At 40.5% G+C, this 19,898-nt stretch overlaps 1 protein-coding gene across 5 annotated transcripts in view; it reads left to right on the forward strand.

Moving 5' to 3' along the window:
- DNAH6 (dynein axonemal heavy chain 6) overlaps nt 1-19,898 on the forward strand; it is a 145,513-nt gene that overhangs the window by 14,776 nt on the left and 110,839 nt on the right. For all 5 annotated transcript variants that reach the window (XR_012904573.1, XM_075931311.1, XM_075931313.1 and 2 more), the window contains 13 exons: nt 139-246; nt 2,000-2,200; nt 2,650-2,770; nt 4,533-4,684; nt 6,659-6,811; nt 8,708-8,959; nt 9,943-10,071; nt 13,107-13,220; nt 14,877-15,020; nt 15,453-15,665; nt 16,353-16,445; nt 17,131-17,250; nt 19,130-19,310. Coding sequence is in view for 4 of the 5 variants with exons in the window: in XM_075931311.1 (XP_075787426.1) it covers nt 139-246; nt 2,000-2,200; nt 2,650-2,770; nt 4,533-4,684; nt 6,659-6,811; nt 8,708-8,959; nt 9,943-10,071; nt 13,107-13,220; nt 14,877-15,020; nt 15,453-15,665; nt 16,353-16,445; nt 17,131-17,250; nt 19,130-19,310 (1,981 nt within the window). In the remaining variant the exon portion in view is untranslated. The remainder of the gene's footprint in view (nt 1-138; nt 247-1,999; nt 2,201-2,649; nt 2,771-4,532; nt 4,685-6,658; nt 6,812-8,707; nt 8,960-9,942; nt 10,072-13,106; nt 13,221-14,876; nt 15,021-15,452; nt 15,666-16,352; nt 16,446-17,130; nt 17,251-19,129; nt 19,311-19,898) is intronic.

The raw sequence follows: 19,898 nt of genomic DNA on the forward strand, positions 1-19,898 counted from the left end.
CAGTATTCTCTTGTCTGCCTACAAGTACAGTAATGTGCAGGATCATACAGAATAAAAGTGGTGTTTGTTTTTCACCCAAGAGTTTTAAATATTTCCTGATCTTTTGAGGTGTGTATTGTTTTGGCTTCATTGTTTCAGACTGTGTCAGGCCAGGATGAAGAAGACTCATTTCTGCCCATGTTTCTCTCTGAGATAATTTTGGAGATCCATGCACTGTTGTTTGCACCATCTTTGGATGACTTCCAGGTCTGTTATAAAAAAATATCAATTTATCTTCTAGTGTAATGTTTGAATCAGTTTCACTGAACTGAAATGTCAGGATTGTGGGCCAAATTCACTGGTGTGCCTTGCTAATTTTTAAGGATTCCAGAGACACAATATAGCTGCAAATCCTGGTCACTGGAATGGTGCAAAATGGTCGTAGCATACTAGTGAACCCATCCCTGTAGGCCTGGGCTCTATGTCTCTCTCACTATAAAAATGGAACCAATGACATGCCCTGGACCTGAAAGGCATTAGGGCAGGGGTGTGGAACCTAAGGCCTAGAGGCCGGATGCGGCCCTCAGCTTGCCTGGATCTGGCCCCTAAGGCTCAGGGCTCCCCCCTAGCATTGAAGAGCCCGTGCTGGTGCTCCAGTCCACCTGCCATCCCTATGTGGTGCTAGAGTACACAAAATATACTAGCCTGGGCGCCCCCCCCCCCCCAAAGTTCTGGTGTGTGAGGGGAATGTGGGAAGTATCTTTTTCCTCAGTTAGGGGCCATGTCAGTGATGGCTTGGTCTTCCTTCTTTTGCGTCTCATGTATGCGCGGCCCCCAACGGATTTTTCCTGTAGGTCAGCAGCGCCCAACCCAAAAAAGGTTCCCCACCCCTTCAGTAGGGGTTCATGCCACTCACAGGTGATGTCCCACATTTGTACATATTCTCTACCTGATGGTCTCCGCTTTGGAATACAGAGTGCTGTCTAATACACTAGCCACTCGGGGTACGTCTACACTGAAGTGGGGAGCGAGCTTTCTACCACCAACTTGTGCTAATGGAGCTCATAAGAAAGCCCTAAAAAGAGCTGTTTGAATGTTGCAGCACCAGTGGAGGTTTGGAACCTGGGGATGGGCTTGACCTTTGGAGCCTAGCCCAAGCCTCTGCCAGTACAACATCCACATCTCTATTTTCACTGCACTAACACAGGCTGGGCTACTGCTTGAAGCTTTGTCTGCCTGAGCTAACAGAGACTGCATAGCTTTCTTCAGGACATTTGCTTCTTTCATGCCCAGCGGAGTAAGAGTGATATTCTGCATCAGTTGTCAGTGAGAACAAGCTCTTCTCCACAAGCAGAGTGCCTGCTGGCTCCTACTTTATTTTTTATATCAGGAAATGAGAATTTCTTCTGGGTTTTCTCCCTGTTTACTCTGTCTATGAGGCTCCATCTAGCTTCTCATTTCTTCTTATCTGGTAAGAGCAGCGCTTAGCATATTGCCTCTCCAGTACTCCCCATTCTTGCTGGTATGGGTCCAGGTCAACACTGGGGGAGAAAGTCAACTTGAGAGATGTTACTTCAGCTATGACAATAGTGTAGTTGGAGTCCATATACCTTAAGTTGAATTTCTGTGGCATCCTGATTGCAGGAGGTTCACACAAGAAACTCTCTCGTTGATTGACACGAGAAACTCTCCTGTTGATTGACACGAGAAACTCTCCCGTTGACTTCCCTTACTCCTCATGACCCCATGGAGTATCGGAGTTGACGGGCACAATCAGCAGCTGATTTAGTAGGTCCTTACTAGACTCACTAAATCAAATCCTGGAAGATCAATTTCCGGAGTGTCAATCTCCGGATAAGTATAGAGAGAGCCTAGGAGTAAGATGTATTGATCTTTTGCAGTATACCTCTAGGTAACTCAGGCACTATATTTTTGGAAATGTTTCACACCTGATTGGTTTCACAATTCACAAGGATTCAAAGGGTGTTTGTTATCGATGTTGTTTTCTATTGTCTAACAGGAAGGTATTGAGCATATTATTAATCAGTTTCAGACAACTGTGTTGTCTGTTGCTAATCTTGTACCTGATCAATACTTCGATGCATTTACTCGTCCTATTATTAATAAAAAAATTGAAGAAAAGACTTGTGGTGAAGGACCAAGTTTATCAACTATGTTTAAAGATGATAAACATCTGCAAGCAATCATCCAGCAAATAAAGGTACCAAATGGTTTCAATTTTAGATTTTGTTGTTGTTAAACATTATCCAATTCATACTAGTGAATGACAAGTCTTTTCTGAAGGCATAGGCCCTAAGGATGGCTAAAAGTGATAAAACAGTTTTTTGTATGCCAATCCACACTTTGCTGAGATTGGACTAACAGATGCCAGTTATGTTCATGGGCATCTGTCCAGAGGGAAATGCCTTTTTAACCAGGTCACCAACCAGACCTTCTTTGATTCATCATGGATCTGAGCTAGAAGGAGATTAGTAACCTAGTGATAAGAGTCACTGTCCCATTACAAATCCACTGAACCTTATAGTTCCTCTAGAGATTTTCTTTTCAAGTCCAAAAAAGAAGAAATGTCTCATATAAAATTGTTTTCCTTTCTTCCATTAATTTAGTCCAAAAATTATTATTTACAATGACCTTTTTTGGAATATTTAGGAAACTGTGTATTCAGCGTTTGAGGCAGCCAGCTTATATGCAGACACTTTTGAACAGTTTCGGTTATTTTTCAAAGAAAATGAAAGCCTTGACTTGGAAGCTCTGAAGCAGCAGGAACATGGTAAGTTGGCTTTTTCTCTAATTTTTAATTAATATTCTTGCAGAGAGTAATATTTAATTGATTGTTTTCTGTGCTATTCCAGCAAATAGCTACTATATTTGATCTTGATTTGGTTATACATGTTGAACCTCTCTAGTCCGAAATCCTCGGGATCTGACCAATTCCGAACCAGAGAATTTTCTGGACCATGGGAGGTCAGTATTCTCTCTAGCAGTATTATCAAGACTTCCACTGCTTACTGGGCTCTGGGGTAAATTAGAACTAAATAATAGCACAGAACACGAAGAGCCAGGACTGGTGGCTGTAAACAAATTTTAATGGGATTACAGGAAACTTGGCCACACCCATGAAAAGTGGACATCAGGCTAATTAAAATGATGCCGGACCACAGATGTTTCGGGACCAGAGAGTTCCGGACTAGAGAGGTTCAACCCGAAGCTATTTCCTAAATCACTTTCCAGTGCAGTTGTGCATTACTCATAGATTCAAATATTTATTTACTCTCACGCAAACAAATCAATGACCATATGTGTACACAAGGTAACAATGGAATGAACTCCATATGGCCCCTGCATCCACATGGAACAGAGGCAGAGGTCTGGGCACATCCGATTATGGGATCTGAGTTTTATTTTGCACCTTTTGACTTCCTCTCTGTTCTCTGGTCTGCCAGGATTACTGTTAATATCAATAGGCACAAAGCTGCCTTTACTCTGGTCACGTTTTCTTCTCTGCTCTGCTGTTTCATCAGTGAAACGGGCTGTCAGGAATAGGCAGCACCTGAGCCCCTCTGAATTATGAATTCTTTCTCAAATGATTCTCCACGTGGATTCCACTCATGGTGAGCATGCACCCCATGCATGTGAGAGAAACAGCAATTCTCTAGTAATAGCGTGCTGTGACACTTTGGTGTATTCTGTTTGATTTTGTAAGCAAGTCGCTTTTCAGTGAGGTGAAACTTGGAGGAATGCAAAATCAATCAGTTTCCTAAAAGGGTTACAGGAGTCTGCAAAGAGCCTCTGGTCTCATGCTTTAAAATCCTTCCAACATCTAGACCTCAAAAGGATCCATCTACCCAGGGTGCATGCTTTGCTAATGTTTCAAGCTGACATTGTGGTTTCATAAGCATTGATGCCACTGATACAGCACTGTCTCATAGAGTGATGACCTCTGGCACAGTCATATAGTGCTTTGGCATGTTGAGTGAGAAATATAAATATTTTGGGGTCTCTCTGGTGTGCAAGGTGGGTACCTGTACCATGCAAGGGATGCTGCCTCCAGATCAGCAAAACACGCAGACATTTCTTCTCTTGGCCTGATATAGTCTTTTCTTACCCACTGCCCTTTCATAAGCCAAAATACATCCCCGTTCCCTTTATGTTTGTTTATTCAGTGAGCACAAGTGTAATGCATTTAAAAAGAAAAAAGTTAATCAAAACTTTGCAGAACAAATTTTACGAGGTTTGGTTTTAGCTTTGAGCAAAGGTTCAGGTTGTTTTCTCTGAACTGAATGGCCTGTGTCTATCCCTTAAAGCTGAACCTTGAAGTTGAAACACTGACACATGGCTCTGTCTGTGGTTTCAGTGCATTGCGTAATTGACTAGCAGAGGTTTGCATTGGTTTCTCTTTAGCTAATCAAAGTTCTAAATATGTTTTGTTCTGTTTACAGCTATCTAATGCAATTGTGAATACACTTTGATAAAGCATTTTTCAAACTGTCAGTTGTTATTTTTAGTTTGACATTGTAATTTATTACACACAGGTGTTGATTTCTTTGCACAACAACTCGAGAAATATCACAGAGAACATAAAGATGCTTTGGCTATCAAGCAGAAAAGAAATTTAGGCTTGTTGCTTATAGATGCGAAAAAACTGAAAGAAAAATTAATACCATCACCAAAGCGCTGCTTGGAGGTAAATCTACAGAGAGTACAGCAAGAATTTATTCATTTGAGTTTTGCTATGGTCAGTAACTGTTCAGTGATGCAAATGGACAATCTGACTAGTTCCTTTTGCTATTGTTATTTATATTCTAGTACAGAAAAATGGTATGTTATGACATCTCCAGCTTTATCATGAGTTCATCCTGGTTTTGAACTCCATTCCACACTCATTCAGACACTCATTCCACAGCTACTTTGCAACATCCTTCAAGACCAACTACAAAATATTACAATGGGGCATCTTGGTTGTGGAGTATCTTGCCTTGAGCACATCATGCCAGTGCTTTGGGATCTGCACTGGCTGCCGAAATGGCCTGGTACTTCCCTATCTGCGAGAGTTCCTCTCTCTCTAGGACATTCTGCCACAGTTAGCTCGGTGTGTGTCTAGACTACAGGGTTTTTTTTTTTTTTAAAAGTGGCCTTTTTTCGGAAAAAACTTCCCCTGCGTCTAGACTGCTGCCATGTTCTTTCAAAAGTAAATTGAGAGAACGCAGCAGTTTTTTCGACTGCGGAAAACCTTGTGTTACGAGGAAGAACACCGTTTTTCGAAAGTGCTCTTTGAAAAAAGGTGCTATGTAATGCAAACTGTGCTTTTTTGAAAGTACTGATTGTAGTCTAGATGCTCTTTTTCAACAGAGGCTTTTTCAAAAGTATCTTTCCAAAAAGCCTCTTTCAAAAGAGGATTGCAGTCTAGACATAGCCTCATTGGAGGCTCTCGAGCTGAGCTCCCGTGGTTAAAAAACAGGAGCTGCTACCAGAAAGTTCTTCATGAGGGTTCTTCGTCTTTAGAACTCACTCCCCTTCGGTCCAAAATAGCCTGGATTTATCGACCTGGCATGTTGCGAGCCAGTCTGTGTATGCATCTGAGAAGGGTTGTGACAGCTGGAGATGGATTTTCTTTGGGGGGGAGGAGGGAGGAAATGGGAAGGCTGGGAAATTTTGATTCATAATGTATGTGCTGTCAGATGGTGGGTATGTAACTAGAAGAGGAAGGTGTTACTCTTTGAGTTTTGTGTATTGTGTTTTTAATGAACGGCAGAAAGGCCTACAGCCCATATTGTATGTATTTCTTTGAATTTCAATATATACATTTGTACTCATTGAGGCTGGATAATAGTTGTTTTGGGAAACATGGCAGATAGTTGCTCTGCTAAAATCCAAAAGTTAGTATTACAATAACAATTTCATTTCAGTAAATTGTATGTGAGTTTCAGAGAATGAGGATCTCTTCTCTATGACTCATGGAACCCTGAGGCCACCTGTTTTTAGTTGCTATTTATCACATTCACACGAGGCCCCTGGGAATAGTCAGTGACCTTCTAGGTCACATAGGCTGGAAGGACTCCCCTCCCAAACTGTCACCACCATATCTTTAACCGGTGTGAAGAGTCTCTGTTAAATGACTTGGGCACTGTTCCCATCTAAGTTGCTTGTTTTGCCTTACTTCCAGCTCCTCTGGCCTTGGGATGTTGTGAAGGCTAGGACTTTAACAGGGTTCAAAAAAGAACTAGATAAATGAATGGAGGTTAGGCCCATCAATGGCTATTAGCCAGGATGGGTAGGGATGGTGTCTCTAGCCTCTGTTTGTCAGAGGCTGGGAATGGATGACAGGAGTGATGATCTTGTGTTCTGTTCATTCCCTCTGGGGCACCTGGCATTGGCCACTGTCAGAAGACAGGACATTGGGCTAGATGAACCTTTGGTCTGACCCAGTCTGGCCATTCTTATGTTCTTATGGGATGTGATTCTGCAGTTCTCCCTCATGAAAATCATCCCATTCAGTTCAGAGGGACTGCTCTAACAATGAAGGACTACAGGATTGGGCAGCAAACTAGGGCTGAAAATCTAATCCAGATTTCCCATCTGACAATGGAAAGGACTACTGCCCTTCACCTCTTGCTTTAAAACTATTTTACACGGTCTAATATTTCCCTTTGATTCCTAGGTCATTAACGATATGCTCCCGGTTATTGGAAAGCAGAAAGTGACTGCCATTATAGCTGAGGCACAAGATGCCAAATTTAAACTTGAGTTTCTTCCATCCACCACTACAGAATATGTTAACAGCTTGATATTCCTTGATGAAATTCAGGAACGAGTAAGTACATTGTATCTTGCAGGAGATAGGGACGGGAGGTTACTGCCTTGGCAAGCAATGTGTGTATTTTGTATATATATTTTCTTGAAAAAGATGAGTAAGAGAGAACATGTGTTCCTGTGCTGCAGCCCCCCACAAAAGTAAAAAAGAAAGCTTCTGTATTATAATTTCTTAATGGAGCATTGCTAGAAATTATACGACTGGATCATACGTAATATCTAAGCTGTGTTAGATTTATTTTCTTAAATGCAGTCAATTCATTAGTCAGGAACGGCCTACTGAGCTGACTGCATCCATCACAGAGACATCTCACATCACAGAGACAGCATGCTGGTGAGGGATTTTGGTGCCACAGGTCCCTATATAGAAAATTGAGAACTGCATCTCAAGCCCGATATTCTACCAGTTTTAGTAGAAGTAGCTAGAGAAGAAAAGAACTCTCTCTGCTCCGTGTGTTGTTGAAAGGCCTGGGTCACTGGCTGTGTCTGGAGTTCTTTTCCCCTCCTCCTCCTCACTGTTCTCCTGGCAGGCTCCTGATGCACTGAGCTCAGTGGAAGATGTGACTAGAGAAAACAAGCCTAGCAGGACCACTATCTATGAGTATCCTTCTCCTCTAGAAATGAGGTGCTGTCTGGCAGCCCTTCCACCTTCTGGGACTGTTTGCTGTGCTGATACTGCCTAGTGGTACCTCTCATATGTAGAGTTTCTTCAGACACTCCTCTTGTTGATGGCCGAGGTCTTTGGACAACGGGTTCCCCTTCCCAGGGACAATCCCTCAGTCTTTAAGAAGATGGTGCAGGATGAGAAATCTGGCATTGGAAAGGTGTCTGGCAGAGGTCCTGCTGAGCAGGAGCAAGTGAATATGCTTCCCTCATAGGCCAGGGTATGCAAATGGAATTTCATTTGTGCCATGGGAAGTATTAATCTACAGTGCAGGATGAGGAACCTCACAATATCAGCTGCTCATGTGCAGGATGAGATCGATGACCAGATGAACTGGCTGAGTTGTTTCAGGGCCAGACACATTGGAAAATGTCAGCTGGGCTTGTGATGCAGTTTGCCAAGTGTATGTAGGGCTGAGCTGGGATCTCAGAAATCCTTGGCTGTGAGCTGCCCCAGCATGCCTGCCACAACATGGGTATGTGGCCAAACCAATAATCCATTCCAGACTAGGGGATTTCCTGCTAGGAGGAGACATCTTTACTGGTAAGGACAATGCCGCCTGTTTTCATTTTTTTAAATGTTTCTAATTATTGTCAGCTAAAAAATGTGTGCTTATTATTGCATTCGCAAGTGGCGAATGCTGTGTTAAAAGTCTATCAGCATTTTCAGTTTTTAACCTCCCTTTTTCAGCTGCTAATAGTGTTCTTAAATTCCCTTTAGACTGAAATTTTACCCTTTTAGCAGCAGCAAAATCCATCTTCTCCCGGTGGGAAGCAGAACATCTAGAAATAGTTTTGCGTGCAACCAGCAAAATAAAGCAAATTGGAGAATGCCTGTATGTTCCACTGCCTAATATTTTGCTGTCGAAGCTTTCTATAATGGAATAAATGAAAAACATAACATAGTGTGTGCTACGGAGGATATACTGAAGAAGATACCACAAGTCCAACCAAACATTTCTGTCTTCTGCAGTTGCCTGGATATACTTTGGATGTTTTCAAATAGCAGTGATATAAGAAACTAATCAATTCAAGGACAAGATTAACCTATTTATCTTTTTATGTAATTAAAAAACCTTTTGCTGGGACTTGTTTTCTTCCTCTGATTAACATTATTTTACCATAATAACCATATTTTGATACTGTTAACAATGTAATTAAGATAACATACTGCTAAGGATTACTGAAGAAAACATGGTTGATTCTCCAGGGTGAAGTCTGACTGTTTTTGTAGATTGAAAGCCTTGAAGAAGAAGGGAATGTGGTAACTCAGATGTATCAGCTGATTGAACAGTACCTAGTACCTACGCCTCCTGAAGATTTTGCTCTCTTTGCATCTCTGAAACCATCCATTGTTGCGGTTCGCAATGCAATTGACAAATCAGTGGGCGAAAGAGATGCCAGCATTACCAAATTCTGTCAACATTTAGACCAAGATGTTGTCGAGCTCAATGAGGAAGTGAAAGAAGTGAAACAGCAAGCTCAGGTTTGCAAAGAGCAGTTTTGATTATCTTTATACTGTATATAATTTCTGCATTGGTGTGCAAATGCTCACATTTTCACTCGTGTTGTATGAGTTGAAGGGTTGCTCAGTATTTCTGAGGGCAGGATTTAGCCTTATGGATCTAAATAAATAGGACTAAACTGTGTCTTCTGCACTAAAACAGAGGAGCTTATGTTAGCACAATGGATCTGTCAGGGATTGAAGGGATGAAATCCTTCTCCCTCACCTGTCACAGAGCTTCAGCAATGTCTCCCATACTTACTGCCTTTGCACAGGACAGCGTTCGTCAGCTTAGCTCTTGTCCATTCACCTTTCTGCTTTCACGCAAAGGTGCCTAGCATTGGAACATAGTGAGTCTCCATGATGATGGAGGCTGAGCATTCTCAGAGCTGTGAACCCACGTTGAATCCCCAAAATTTGACCTCCTACCACTGGCATAGGAGCCAAACCGGTTCCACTGGAATCAGGGTGGTGTGGATAAAGGGTCAGGATTTGATACATAATGCTCAGACATATTTAGAAATATATATGTTTTCAGAAGTGAGCATTACTGGGATTTTTCTCACAAATGTTGTAAGCACTCAAGTGCTGGAAAGATGACTTTAATGTGTAGCCATGGCATAGTGAGGGTTCATAATTTATTCATTTGGGGGGCCAGCCTTCACCAGCTTATGCCAAATTGAAGATGATAGGGGAAAATATATTTTTCATTTATAAAGAGAAGAAATTTGATCTGGACACTTTTAAGACTTCATAATTTTTCCATCCCTATTTACACTGGTCATTTAAAATAGGTTAAATCTTGTCACACACACATGCTATACAATTGAATATTGAAACATTGGTCCTATATGGCACTAAGTTTAAAATTTATTTCCATTCTCCTGAAATAGAAGGATGTTGATCTCAACCTGGACTAAGAGCTAAATTTAACAAACTAACAAAAAGTTATTTTTGTGTAACAGGACCCACAGATTTTGGATATTGCAGCTGATCAAGCCAAAATCAAACAAACTCTAACAGACTTGCAAGCCATTTTAGATGAGTTGCAGAAACGGGCATTCCAGTATAAATCCTACCAGAAGAATTTTAAGGTAATTTTTCCTTAGGCTCTTTGCTGTGCTTTTATGAAGTCTGAACTGAGTGTATTTTCTGCAATGTTAAAGATTCAAGTGTTTCTGAATAGCAGAACTTTGTAAAGCCAACATCCCTGCTAGTGTCTCTTTATTTATTTATGTATTTAGGAAATAGGTATTTCTTGCCTAAACCTGCTTGTACACAGGGGCCCATTACTTTTTGTCTTATCCTCAGAGGTTAAGAACAATTTTTCTCCCTCTTCCTTGTAGCATCCTTTTATGTACTTGAAAGCTACTCTCATGTAACCCTTTTCCAGACTACACAAACCTAGTTTTTTCAATCTTCCCTCATAAGTCATGTTTTCTAGACCTTTAACCATTTTTGTTTCTCTTCTCTGGACCTTCTCCAATTTCTCTACATCTTTCTTGAAATGTGGCACCCTGAACTGGACACAGTACTCCAACTAAGGTTAATTAGCATGGAGTAGAGCAGAAGAATGACTTCTTATCTCACACACTCCTTCTCATACAACTCAGAATGTTTGCTGTTTTTGCTTTTTTTCTTCTTTTTGTTCACACTGTTGATTCATATTTAGCATGTGATCCACTATGACCCCTAGATCCCTTTCTGCAGTACTCCTCCTGAGGCAGAAGTTTTCCATTCTGTATGGGTATGTCTACACAGCAAAGTTATTTCAAAATAACAGCCGTTATTTCGAAATAACAGCCGTTATTTTGAAATAACTTTACTAGCGTCTACACAGCCAAACCGCTATTTCAAAATTAATTTGAAATAGCAGAGCGCTTATTTCGAACTTGGTAAACCTCATTCCATGAGGAATAACGCCAAATTTGAAATAGCTATTTTGAAATCAGTGCTGTGTAGACACTTATATCGAAATAGGGGGCCTCCAATCTTCCCAGGGTGCCCTGGTGGCCACTCCATCCTCAACCAAGAACACTCTTCTCCCTCCCCACTCCCCACTCCCTGGAGCCCTTAAAGGGGTTGACTCTGGCCACAGTGCCTGTGCCAGCTCCAAGCCTGCAAGCTCCAAGTCCAGAGCCAGCAGTCACTGCCCCGACCCAGTGGCCCCAAAACATGAGCCAGCAAGCCACTGGCAGCCAGCCCTCCATTGCTCCCCAGGAGCAGTCTGCCAGCTCCCTGGAGCCTGCCTCCCAGTGCTCCTCAGGGTGGAAGCTCTCCCGCAGGGCCTCCTGGATACTGACAGCCCCCCCCCAATGGACCTCCGGGATGGTAGTCTGCAGAAAGTGCAGTCAGGCTCGCAGCAACGCGTCCACGAGAAGCACCAGAGTGCCCAGGGGCAGCTCTGGCTCCATGTTACAGAATGCTGTGATGTCCCGAGTGAGGGCAACCAGAGCACGCAGAGACAAAATGCTTTGCTGTCCCTCATCGAGGTAGGCAAGCAAGCAGGGAAATCTGAGAACCGGCTGTCCAGTGGGGTCCCTTTAAGCACAGGCCTTGGACAGCCTCAGGCAGCAGCCACACAAAGTAACTCCTGACTTGATGCGATTCAGTGTCCACTCAGTGTGGACATGCTATTTCAAAATAGCAAAATGCTATTTCAAAATTCATTTTTGTGTGTAGACGCGTTATTTCGAAATAAGCTATTTTGAAATAACTATTTTGAAATAAGATATTTCGAAATAACGCTGTAGTGTAGACATACCCTATGTGTGAAACTGATTGTTCCTCTCTCTATGCCATTATTTAAATAATTGATGAAGATATTAAACAGAACTGGACCCAAAACTCATTCCCGTGGGACCCCATTCATTATGCCTTTCCAGCATAACTCTGAACCATTGATAACTACTCTTTGGGATAGAAATGTAGCCGTGTTAGTCTGGTGTAGCTGAAACAAAATACAGGACTATGTATCACTTTAAAGACTAACAAGATGGTTTATTAGGTGATGAGCTTTCATGGGCCAGACCCACTTCCTCAGATCAAATATTCATGCTTAAATTTGACACTTTACACCTAGGTCTGAATAAAGAATCTAATTATCTTACCATTACAAAGATAGCTTCCCCAATTATCACCTCTAATATCATAAGCTCACAGACATTTACCTCCCTCCCCCCCATCCTGCTTCTGTTCTAAAATTTGATTTGTCCTTTTCATACGTGTTCATTTTTTTTAATTGTATCCTTTGGTATATATGGTTGTGACAATTTTCTTCCACTATTTGATCTGAGGAAGTGGGTCTGGCCCACGAAAGCTCATCATCTAATAAACCATCTTGTTAGTCTTTAAAGTGCTACATAGTCCTGTATTTTGTTTACTCTTTGGGAATAGTTTTCCCACCAGTTTTGCACCCATCTTATAGCAGCTCCATCTAGGTTGCATTTCCCTGCCTTTTGTTTAATGAAAAGGTCATGTGACACAGTATCAGCAGCTTTACTAAAATCAAGCTATACTCCATTAACCACTTCCCTACATCCACAAGGCTTGTTACCCTGTCAAATAAAGCTATTAGGTTAGTTTGAAATTTGTTCTTGACAAAGCCATGCTGACTGTTACTTATCACCCTATTATCTTCTAAATGTTTGCAAATTGATGACTTTATTATTTGCTCCATTATCTTTCCTGGTACAGAAAGTAAGCTGGCTGGTCTGTAATTTCCTGGGTTGCCCTTGTTTCTCTTTTTATACATTGGCACTATGTTTGCACTTTTCCAGTCTTCTAGAACCTCTTCTATATTCCATGACGTTTCAAAGATAATCGCTAATGGCTCAGATATCTCTTCAGGTGGTTCCTTGAGTAGTCTAGGTTGTATTTCATGAGGCCCTGGTGACTCATGAGGCCCTCGTGTTCACTGGAATTCACTATGTTAGACATCTAGTCACACCAACCTTCTTGGTGAAAATTGAAGAAAGAAGTCATTAAGCATCTCTGCCATTTCCAGATTTCCTGTTTTTATTCCCCAGTGTTAACTGTACAATTTGCAAACGTGAAGCTTCTAAAAATATATATTAGATTGTTTTAAAATTTTCATTGTTAAAAATTACATGTAAAATTTCTCTTTAAGGTGGAAATTTCAAAATTCGATGCTTTAGAGGAAGTTAGTGCAGAACTGAAACTCAAACAGCTGCTTTGGGATTCTTGTTCTGAATGGGAAATACTCCAGACAGAATGGATGGAGGTAAATTGAAATGCTTTGATTCCTAAATGACCAAGTATAAAAATGATGTACAATATAGCTTATAATAAAAATTCTATTAATATGTAGAAAAATACAATTCATTTTATTTTTCCAAAATGGCATTATAGGTTTTTGTATCATAGAGCTATAAAATACTACTGTGTAGCTAAACTTTTTGTACATTATTCCAGGAGTTATTCTTCTTGAATTGCTCTGTATACTATCTTGTGAGTATTCTGAAGCAAATTGTAAAGCTTGAATAACTTTGCAGCAATTTTGTAGATTGGTGAGCTTCATTTTAACCATTTAGAACAAATGTTTGCATTATGAAGGTTACTTTATCTTTGTGTGTTGCTGCATCTGCAGTTACTAAGGCTACTAAAGGGGGAAAGCAAAATTAAAAAAAATAAAAATAGTCTTCCCTTAGATGAAGTTTCAGTTTTCTTCCTTTGTCTTTCTTCAAGCTTCTATTAAAAATATAGATGAGTTGGATGTTGCATGGTCAGATGATGCTCCAAAGCATGAGTTTTGGTTACTTGTGTTTTGGCCACCGAAACAGCTAATATTCTCCCGAGTTATTAAATGACTTTGCCTCCTCCTTCACATATAGATATAGTTTTTGTCATTCTCACCTCCTGCCGTGATATTTTCCACTGGACAATGGCATGATTTGTGAAGTTTTTTTATTACATTTATTTGCCATTAATTTTAAACATCTCATTGATATGTTCTGTATTCTAACCATCGGTTGCCTCAGTGATTATATACACATTTTGGAAGCTCTTTATAACCACGGCCATCATTTCATTACATGATGGACAGGGCCTAGCACAGTGGGATCCTGAACAATGATTTGAGGTGCTACTGCAGTCTACATAAGTCAGTAAATCATATTATTATGTGACAACATATAAAACCTCAGTCATTACAATCATGCCCCATTCTTGCGCGTTGGTTCCCAGGGCTTTACTAGTGGGAACTGCTGTGACTTCTGAGGTTTAGGGCAGCTAGCACCTCCACTCCAACAGATGTGCACTGTATAGAGATTTAGAGCAAGTTTAGTCCCTAGTGACAACAAAGCAGACAATGCTTGGATTTTAGTTGTGTGGAAATGTGCTCGTGTTCGTAGCTTTTTGTTGATCAGGTGTTTAAGAAAGACTGTGGTTGTTCCATATATCGTGGCAATGGAAGACTGCAGGCATCAAGACTGCTAGCTTTGCCTATCATCAAACCACAGAATGGCCTTTTCCTATTAATTTGCATAATTTGGCTGTTCACACTGTGTCGTTCGTCCTATCATTAGTGTTTCATTATAGTACCTTGCTGAACTGCCGGAGAATACAAATTACAGGTATGTCATTTCTTTGAACTGTGTTTGCTGAAATAGGTGTCTATGATACTGCTTTGCTTTAGAATATACTGCCTTTTGAAACTCTGTAAAAATGTCCGATACATTTTCTAGAAATGACTGATGTGTGGGGTATAAAAACTGGAAACTTGGAGTGCCCAAGGCTCGCAAGATCTGACCATATAGTGTAACTGTTGTATGCACTATGTGTCAGATATGAATAGTTCTTGATTTCTTGGTGGAGTAAGATAATATTCAAAGTGAACATGTCCATTAATTAGCACGTTTTCTGTATTTGATTTCCACAGTGTAAATTTGATAGCCTGGATCCAGAATACCTGAATTCTCAAGTTTCTAAGTATGCTAAATTTGTGAATCAATTGGAAAAAGGTTTGCCACCCAATAATATAGTGCCACAGCTCAAAGGGAATGTGGAGAAGATGAGAGAAAAGGTACAAAAGCAACTTAAAATTAGCTTTCCAAAAGCTTTTTAGAAAAACATGCTATTTACACATGATTCTTATTTTTCAATAAGTCTCAAAGAATCCCTCATTTTATATAACTCTTCCAGGGGCAAAATGGAAATGGGGCAAAAGAACCAAAAAATAAAATTTCCATTTTAAAAAACAAGATTTTGTATCATAGAGCTATAAAATACTACTATGCAACTAATCTTTTTGTACATTATTCCAAAATTTCAAACAAAAAACTGTGGCGGAAAGGTAATTTTTTTCCTAAAAATAATTAAATAAAAATATCGATAAAAAATCTTTTACAATTTTTAGTAACAAGCTCTATGTAAAAGACAGTGCTTTGAGAGAGAGGCCTACAGTTATAAAGTACATGAATGAAAAATAAATATGTTGTTTGTTTTATTTTCTTAGCTTCCAGTTATCACAGACCTGAGAAACCCCTGTTTGAAACCCAGACACTGGGCAGTTTTGGAACAAATAGTTAATGCGCCACTGGTAGATCTGGAATTCCCGTTATCCTTGGCTCGACTTGTTGAGCTCAGTGCCTTTGACTTTGCTCAAGAAATTCAGGATGTTTCTGGACAAGCTTCGGGAGAAGCTTCCTTAGAGACCATTCTCAAAAAGGTAACTTTTACAAACATTTGTCTTTGCTTTTGACATGATGAAAACCTTGACTCTTTTTTTAAAATGGATGATTAAGCTAGAAAGTGTCTCTCTATTACAGTTCAGAGTATATAAGTACCATATTAATGGTAAGTAGAATTGTTTATATTTGAACAAAATCTAAAGCATAAATACTGTTTCTGTTACAACTGATCTCTGCCCCTCCAAGGAGCATATCCAAGAGGGCTCATACAGACAGAGACCGATGCTGGAGGGAAACTGCTGATAGAATTCTCCCTAGCAGAGAATATTGGACCCAAAGAACAGTCTGCACCTGTTTGGCTCTCTTTACAGTAGCCCATACCTCCTAATGTCAGCAAGTCTGTGCTGGAGTCATGCTGCAACTTGAACAGTATCCATAAGTTGACATTATTATAGACAAACACAAACCAAGCCATGTTTATTATCATTTAATGCAGAATAAAAAAAAGTTCGACGCTTGTTAAATGTAAAGTGACACAGGCAGCAGAGATGTTTCCCTTTTTCTTCTGAGAAGAGATAACAAAGTAAAATAATTGTTTGACAGTGTCTATCTAGGTGAAATGGTGAGGTTTTTTTCATTAGGATGATCTACATTTTATTTACTTGTAAAACCTAAATATTTTAGTGTTGTAAACAGATTTACAAGGGTTACAATTTCTCAACCAGGTGGAGGATTCTTGGAAAACAACTGAATTCGTTGTTCTTCCTCATCGTGATTCGAAGGATGTTTTTATCCTTGGTGGTACAGATGAGATTCAGGTAAGTCAGTGCTTGCATTAAATAGGAATCTGAGAAAAGTTAGGGGGAAACTTATAAAAAATTCAGATGAAACTAGCAATTATAGTTAGGTTATAACTAGGTTATATTTATAAAATTCAGGCAGTGACCTAGTAATGGTTTATGTTGATGGAACATTTTATATTATTTTTAAAACTCTGTAAACAAAATACAAATTCTCATTCTGATGGCTTATCCATTTGATAACAAAATCTTTTCTTAAGAGAGTTTGTCGTTTTCCATAAACACTCAGTTCACCAAAGTTAACAATTGTAATATCTATTACAATATGTAAATATCTTAGAAAATTGAAAATACTTTGGTTAATATCAAACATTAAAACTAGAGGAAGAATTATTAGCTGGATAACTGCATAAAACCTCGCTAGAGCCCTTTGTAGCTGCCTTCCTGCGGCATACCCTTTTTGCATGCTCTTTGGTCCCTCTGTGGAGAGCCATTTGCTACATCAGGGCCTATTTTCTCTGATTTATAAAATTTATACCATATACTTTAATTCAGCCAAAATTTGATTCCACTAAAGCTTTGCAAAACAAACTATTTGTACTGTATTGAAATAACATACCTTCATCTGTTTTAGTTTGATCATTGCCAGTGGAGAATTAGGCCCTAGGACAGTAAATGACAGACTGTGTACTTCTTATTTAAGGTTCTTCTTGATGACAGCACTATTAATGTATCAACTATAGCCTCCTCACGATATGTGGGCCCGCTCAAATCTCGTGTGGATGAATGGCAAAAGCAGCTCGCCTTATTTAGTCAAACATTGGTGAGTAGCAAACAACAAAACAGCTTTGTAAGACTTTGCCTGAGTCTCAAATAAAGCGCAAAGTGGTTTATTTAAAATACTGAATATGTTGAAATTGCTAAAAGGCGATCTTTTTTAATCTAATTTTGCCAGGTGATGTTACAAAATCCCGAACTGATTTTATATTTGTTCGGAAAACCATTATTCAAAATATGTCCATGACTTACACAGTTCAAATAACTGGCTTATATGATTCATCTGATGAAGTGGGTTTTACCCATGAAAGCTTATTCCCTAATAAATCTGTTAGTCTCTATGGGTATGTCTATACTATGGGACAAAGTCGAATTAAGAGATGCAACATCAGCTACGTTAATTGTGTAACTGAAGTTGAAGTAGCGTAACTCAGCATTGGGTGCTGTCTACACTGCAGGAAGTTGAAGGAATGATTTCCCGTACTCCTCATGAAAGCAGGGTTACTGACATTGACCGAAGTGTCCCTCTAGCTTCAAATTAGACTGCCAATTCGAACCCTAGAAGATGGACTAATTGTATTAATTAGAAGTTGTAGGTGCCACAGAATGCCTCACTGTTTGAGCTTATATTTGTTTAACATTCATGCTGCCAAAGCTATCTAATTGGCAAGTGAATAGCTTTTGCAAGTTAGACGTGTTTGTTGATTGCAAGCAGAAAGATGCTAGGTGCATAGGAAGAACATTCAGTAATGGTAGCATCAGATCTCCCCAGGTCTTGCTGTGGGTCGTGGGTGGGTCTGGCAGCCCACATGAGGCAAGGTCCAAGCATCTCGTGACGTAGGGTAGCTGGCGCCTTGTTGCTGGAGTGGAGATGACAAGGTCAGCTCTGAGTTCTCGAGACGGGGCATTTTGTGCGGGAAGGTTTGATAGCTGGGAATGATTCTGGGCCAGTTCAGCTGGGAGGTGCACAGGGTTAATGTCCTGTGCTAGAGGAAGGGTTCTGCTCTGAAAAATTGCAGATGATTAATGGAGAATCAAGGTCCAAGGCCCTGTAGCTAGTGCAAAGAGGCTATCAGGTAACAAAGTACAGAGCCTGAGGCTTATTCCTCTATAACGTCTCACTGTTGCTGCCACCACTGCAACTCCACCAACAACAGCAACAGTGCAAACAAGGCACCAATATCTGCCAGCGTTGCGTAGACCTACTCTGAGCGGGGTTGGGGGACCTGGTACTGAAAGTGCTGCGTACTCTCGTGCCTCTGAGGCTGCTCCCTTCAGTGGAGCTGCCAGAGAAGTAGGCATAGTAGGAAGTTTGGAGCAAAAAAGGCTTGTGTCGGTTCCTCCTCAGCGCCTGACGTTCTGGTGCTGCTGGAGTACCTGATTGGCCTGCACTCTCCAGCACCGCCTTGTCAGCCTTCCCATGATGCAAAGGAGGGAGGAAGCAGGCCTGCCGTTAACTCTTTGTTTGCCAGTGGCCAAATACCGGCAGATGGCATAAAATGAAGGCTCTTCTCGAGCAGCATAGATTTTATCCTTTATTTTCCTTAAAAGAAAAAAATCACTGTGTGTTCTCTTATACCAAAGCAGCTTGGCATGTTCTCAAATGGCGTTTACTTGGTGTGTGTGTGTTGGAAATATACATTCTTCATAACTGCATATAGAAAATGATCTTGAGCGATCTTTTTGGAGGGGCAAAGTGCATGCTGTCTCATCAAGTGTCTGGTGGTTGAGCCAAAGGGCTCAGATTGTGTCATGAATACTGAAGTTTTGCTGTCTAAGGGAGGGAGATCTGCAATACTATAGCGGATTCATGTTTAATGTTAGTAGATTTTCTTCTGCTTCATAATTTGAAAATTCAGACTGTATTTCAAAAGTTCTCCTTCGTACAGTAGGGTCTGATTGCTCAAGTTTTCCTTTTTTTCTAGGAAGAGTGGTTGACGTGTCAGAGAAACTGGCTTTACTTAGAAAGTATTTTTAGTGCTCCTGATATACAGAGGCAGCTACCTGGAGAGGCAAAGATGTTCTTACAGGTGGATAAGTCCTGGAAGGAAATAATGAGAAAAGTCAATCGTCTGCCAAATGCTCTTCGTGCTGCTACTCAGCCTGGTATAAAATAACAGTATATTATCTCAATCCATGTACAAGTCATTGTATGAGAGGGTAATCCTCATTCAGCACAGCCTAGCTTGACAACGATGTTGGTTAGCAGGATGAAAAACACCTGTACTGCTCCACACCAAGACCACTCCACCTGCAGCACAGAGGAATGAAACAGTTGTGTTCTGTTTACTGAGTACTACATTTAATTGCAATATGTTGTCAATCAACTTTTTGTAATCGAATTCCAAACTTGCTGTCTTTATGCAGTCTCTCTCTTCCTGGTTTCACTCTGCTTTCTCTTCCCACTCAGTACTGGCTGTGTCTAGACTGGCAAGTTTTTCCGCAAAATCATCTGCTTTTGCAGAAAAACTTGCCAGCTGTCTACACTGGCCGCTTGAATTTCCACAAAAGCACTGACGATTTCATGTAAGATTGTCAGTGCTTTTGTGGAAATACTATGCTGCTCCTGTTCGGGCAAAAATCTTTTGCCGAAAAACTTTTGCACAAAAGGGCAAGTATAGACAGCAGAGATTTGTTTTCCGCAAAAAAGCCCCGATCACGAAAATGGCGATCCTGCCAATCTAGACACGCTTT

Source organism: Pelodiscus sinensis, chromosome 6 (assembly GCF_049634645.1).
Source record: "Pelodiscus sinensis isolate JC-2024 chromosome 6, ASM4963464v1, whole genome shotgun sequence".
Taxonomy (NCBI): Eukaryota; Metazoa; Chordata; order Testudines; family Trionychidae; genus Pelodiscus; species Pelodiscus sinensis.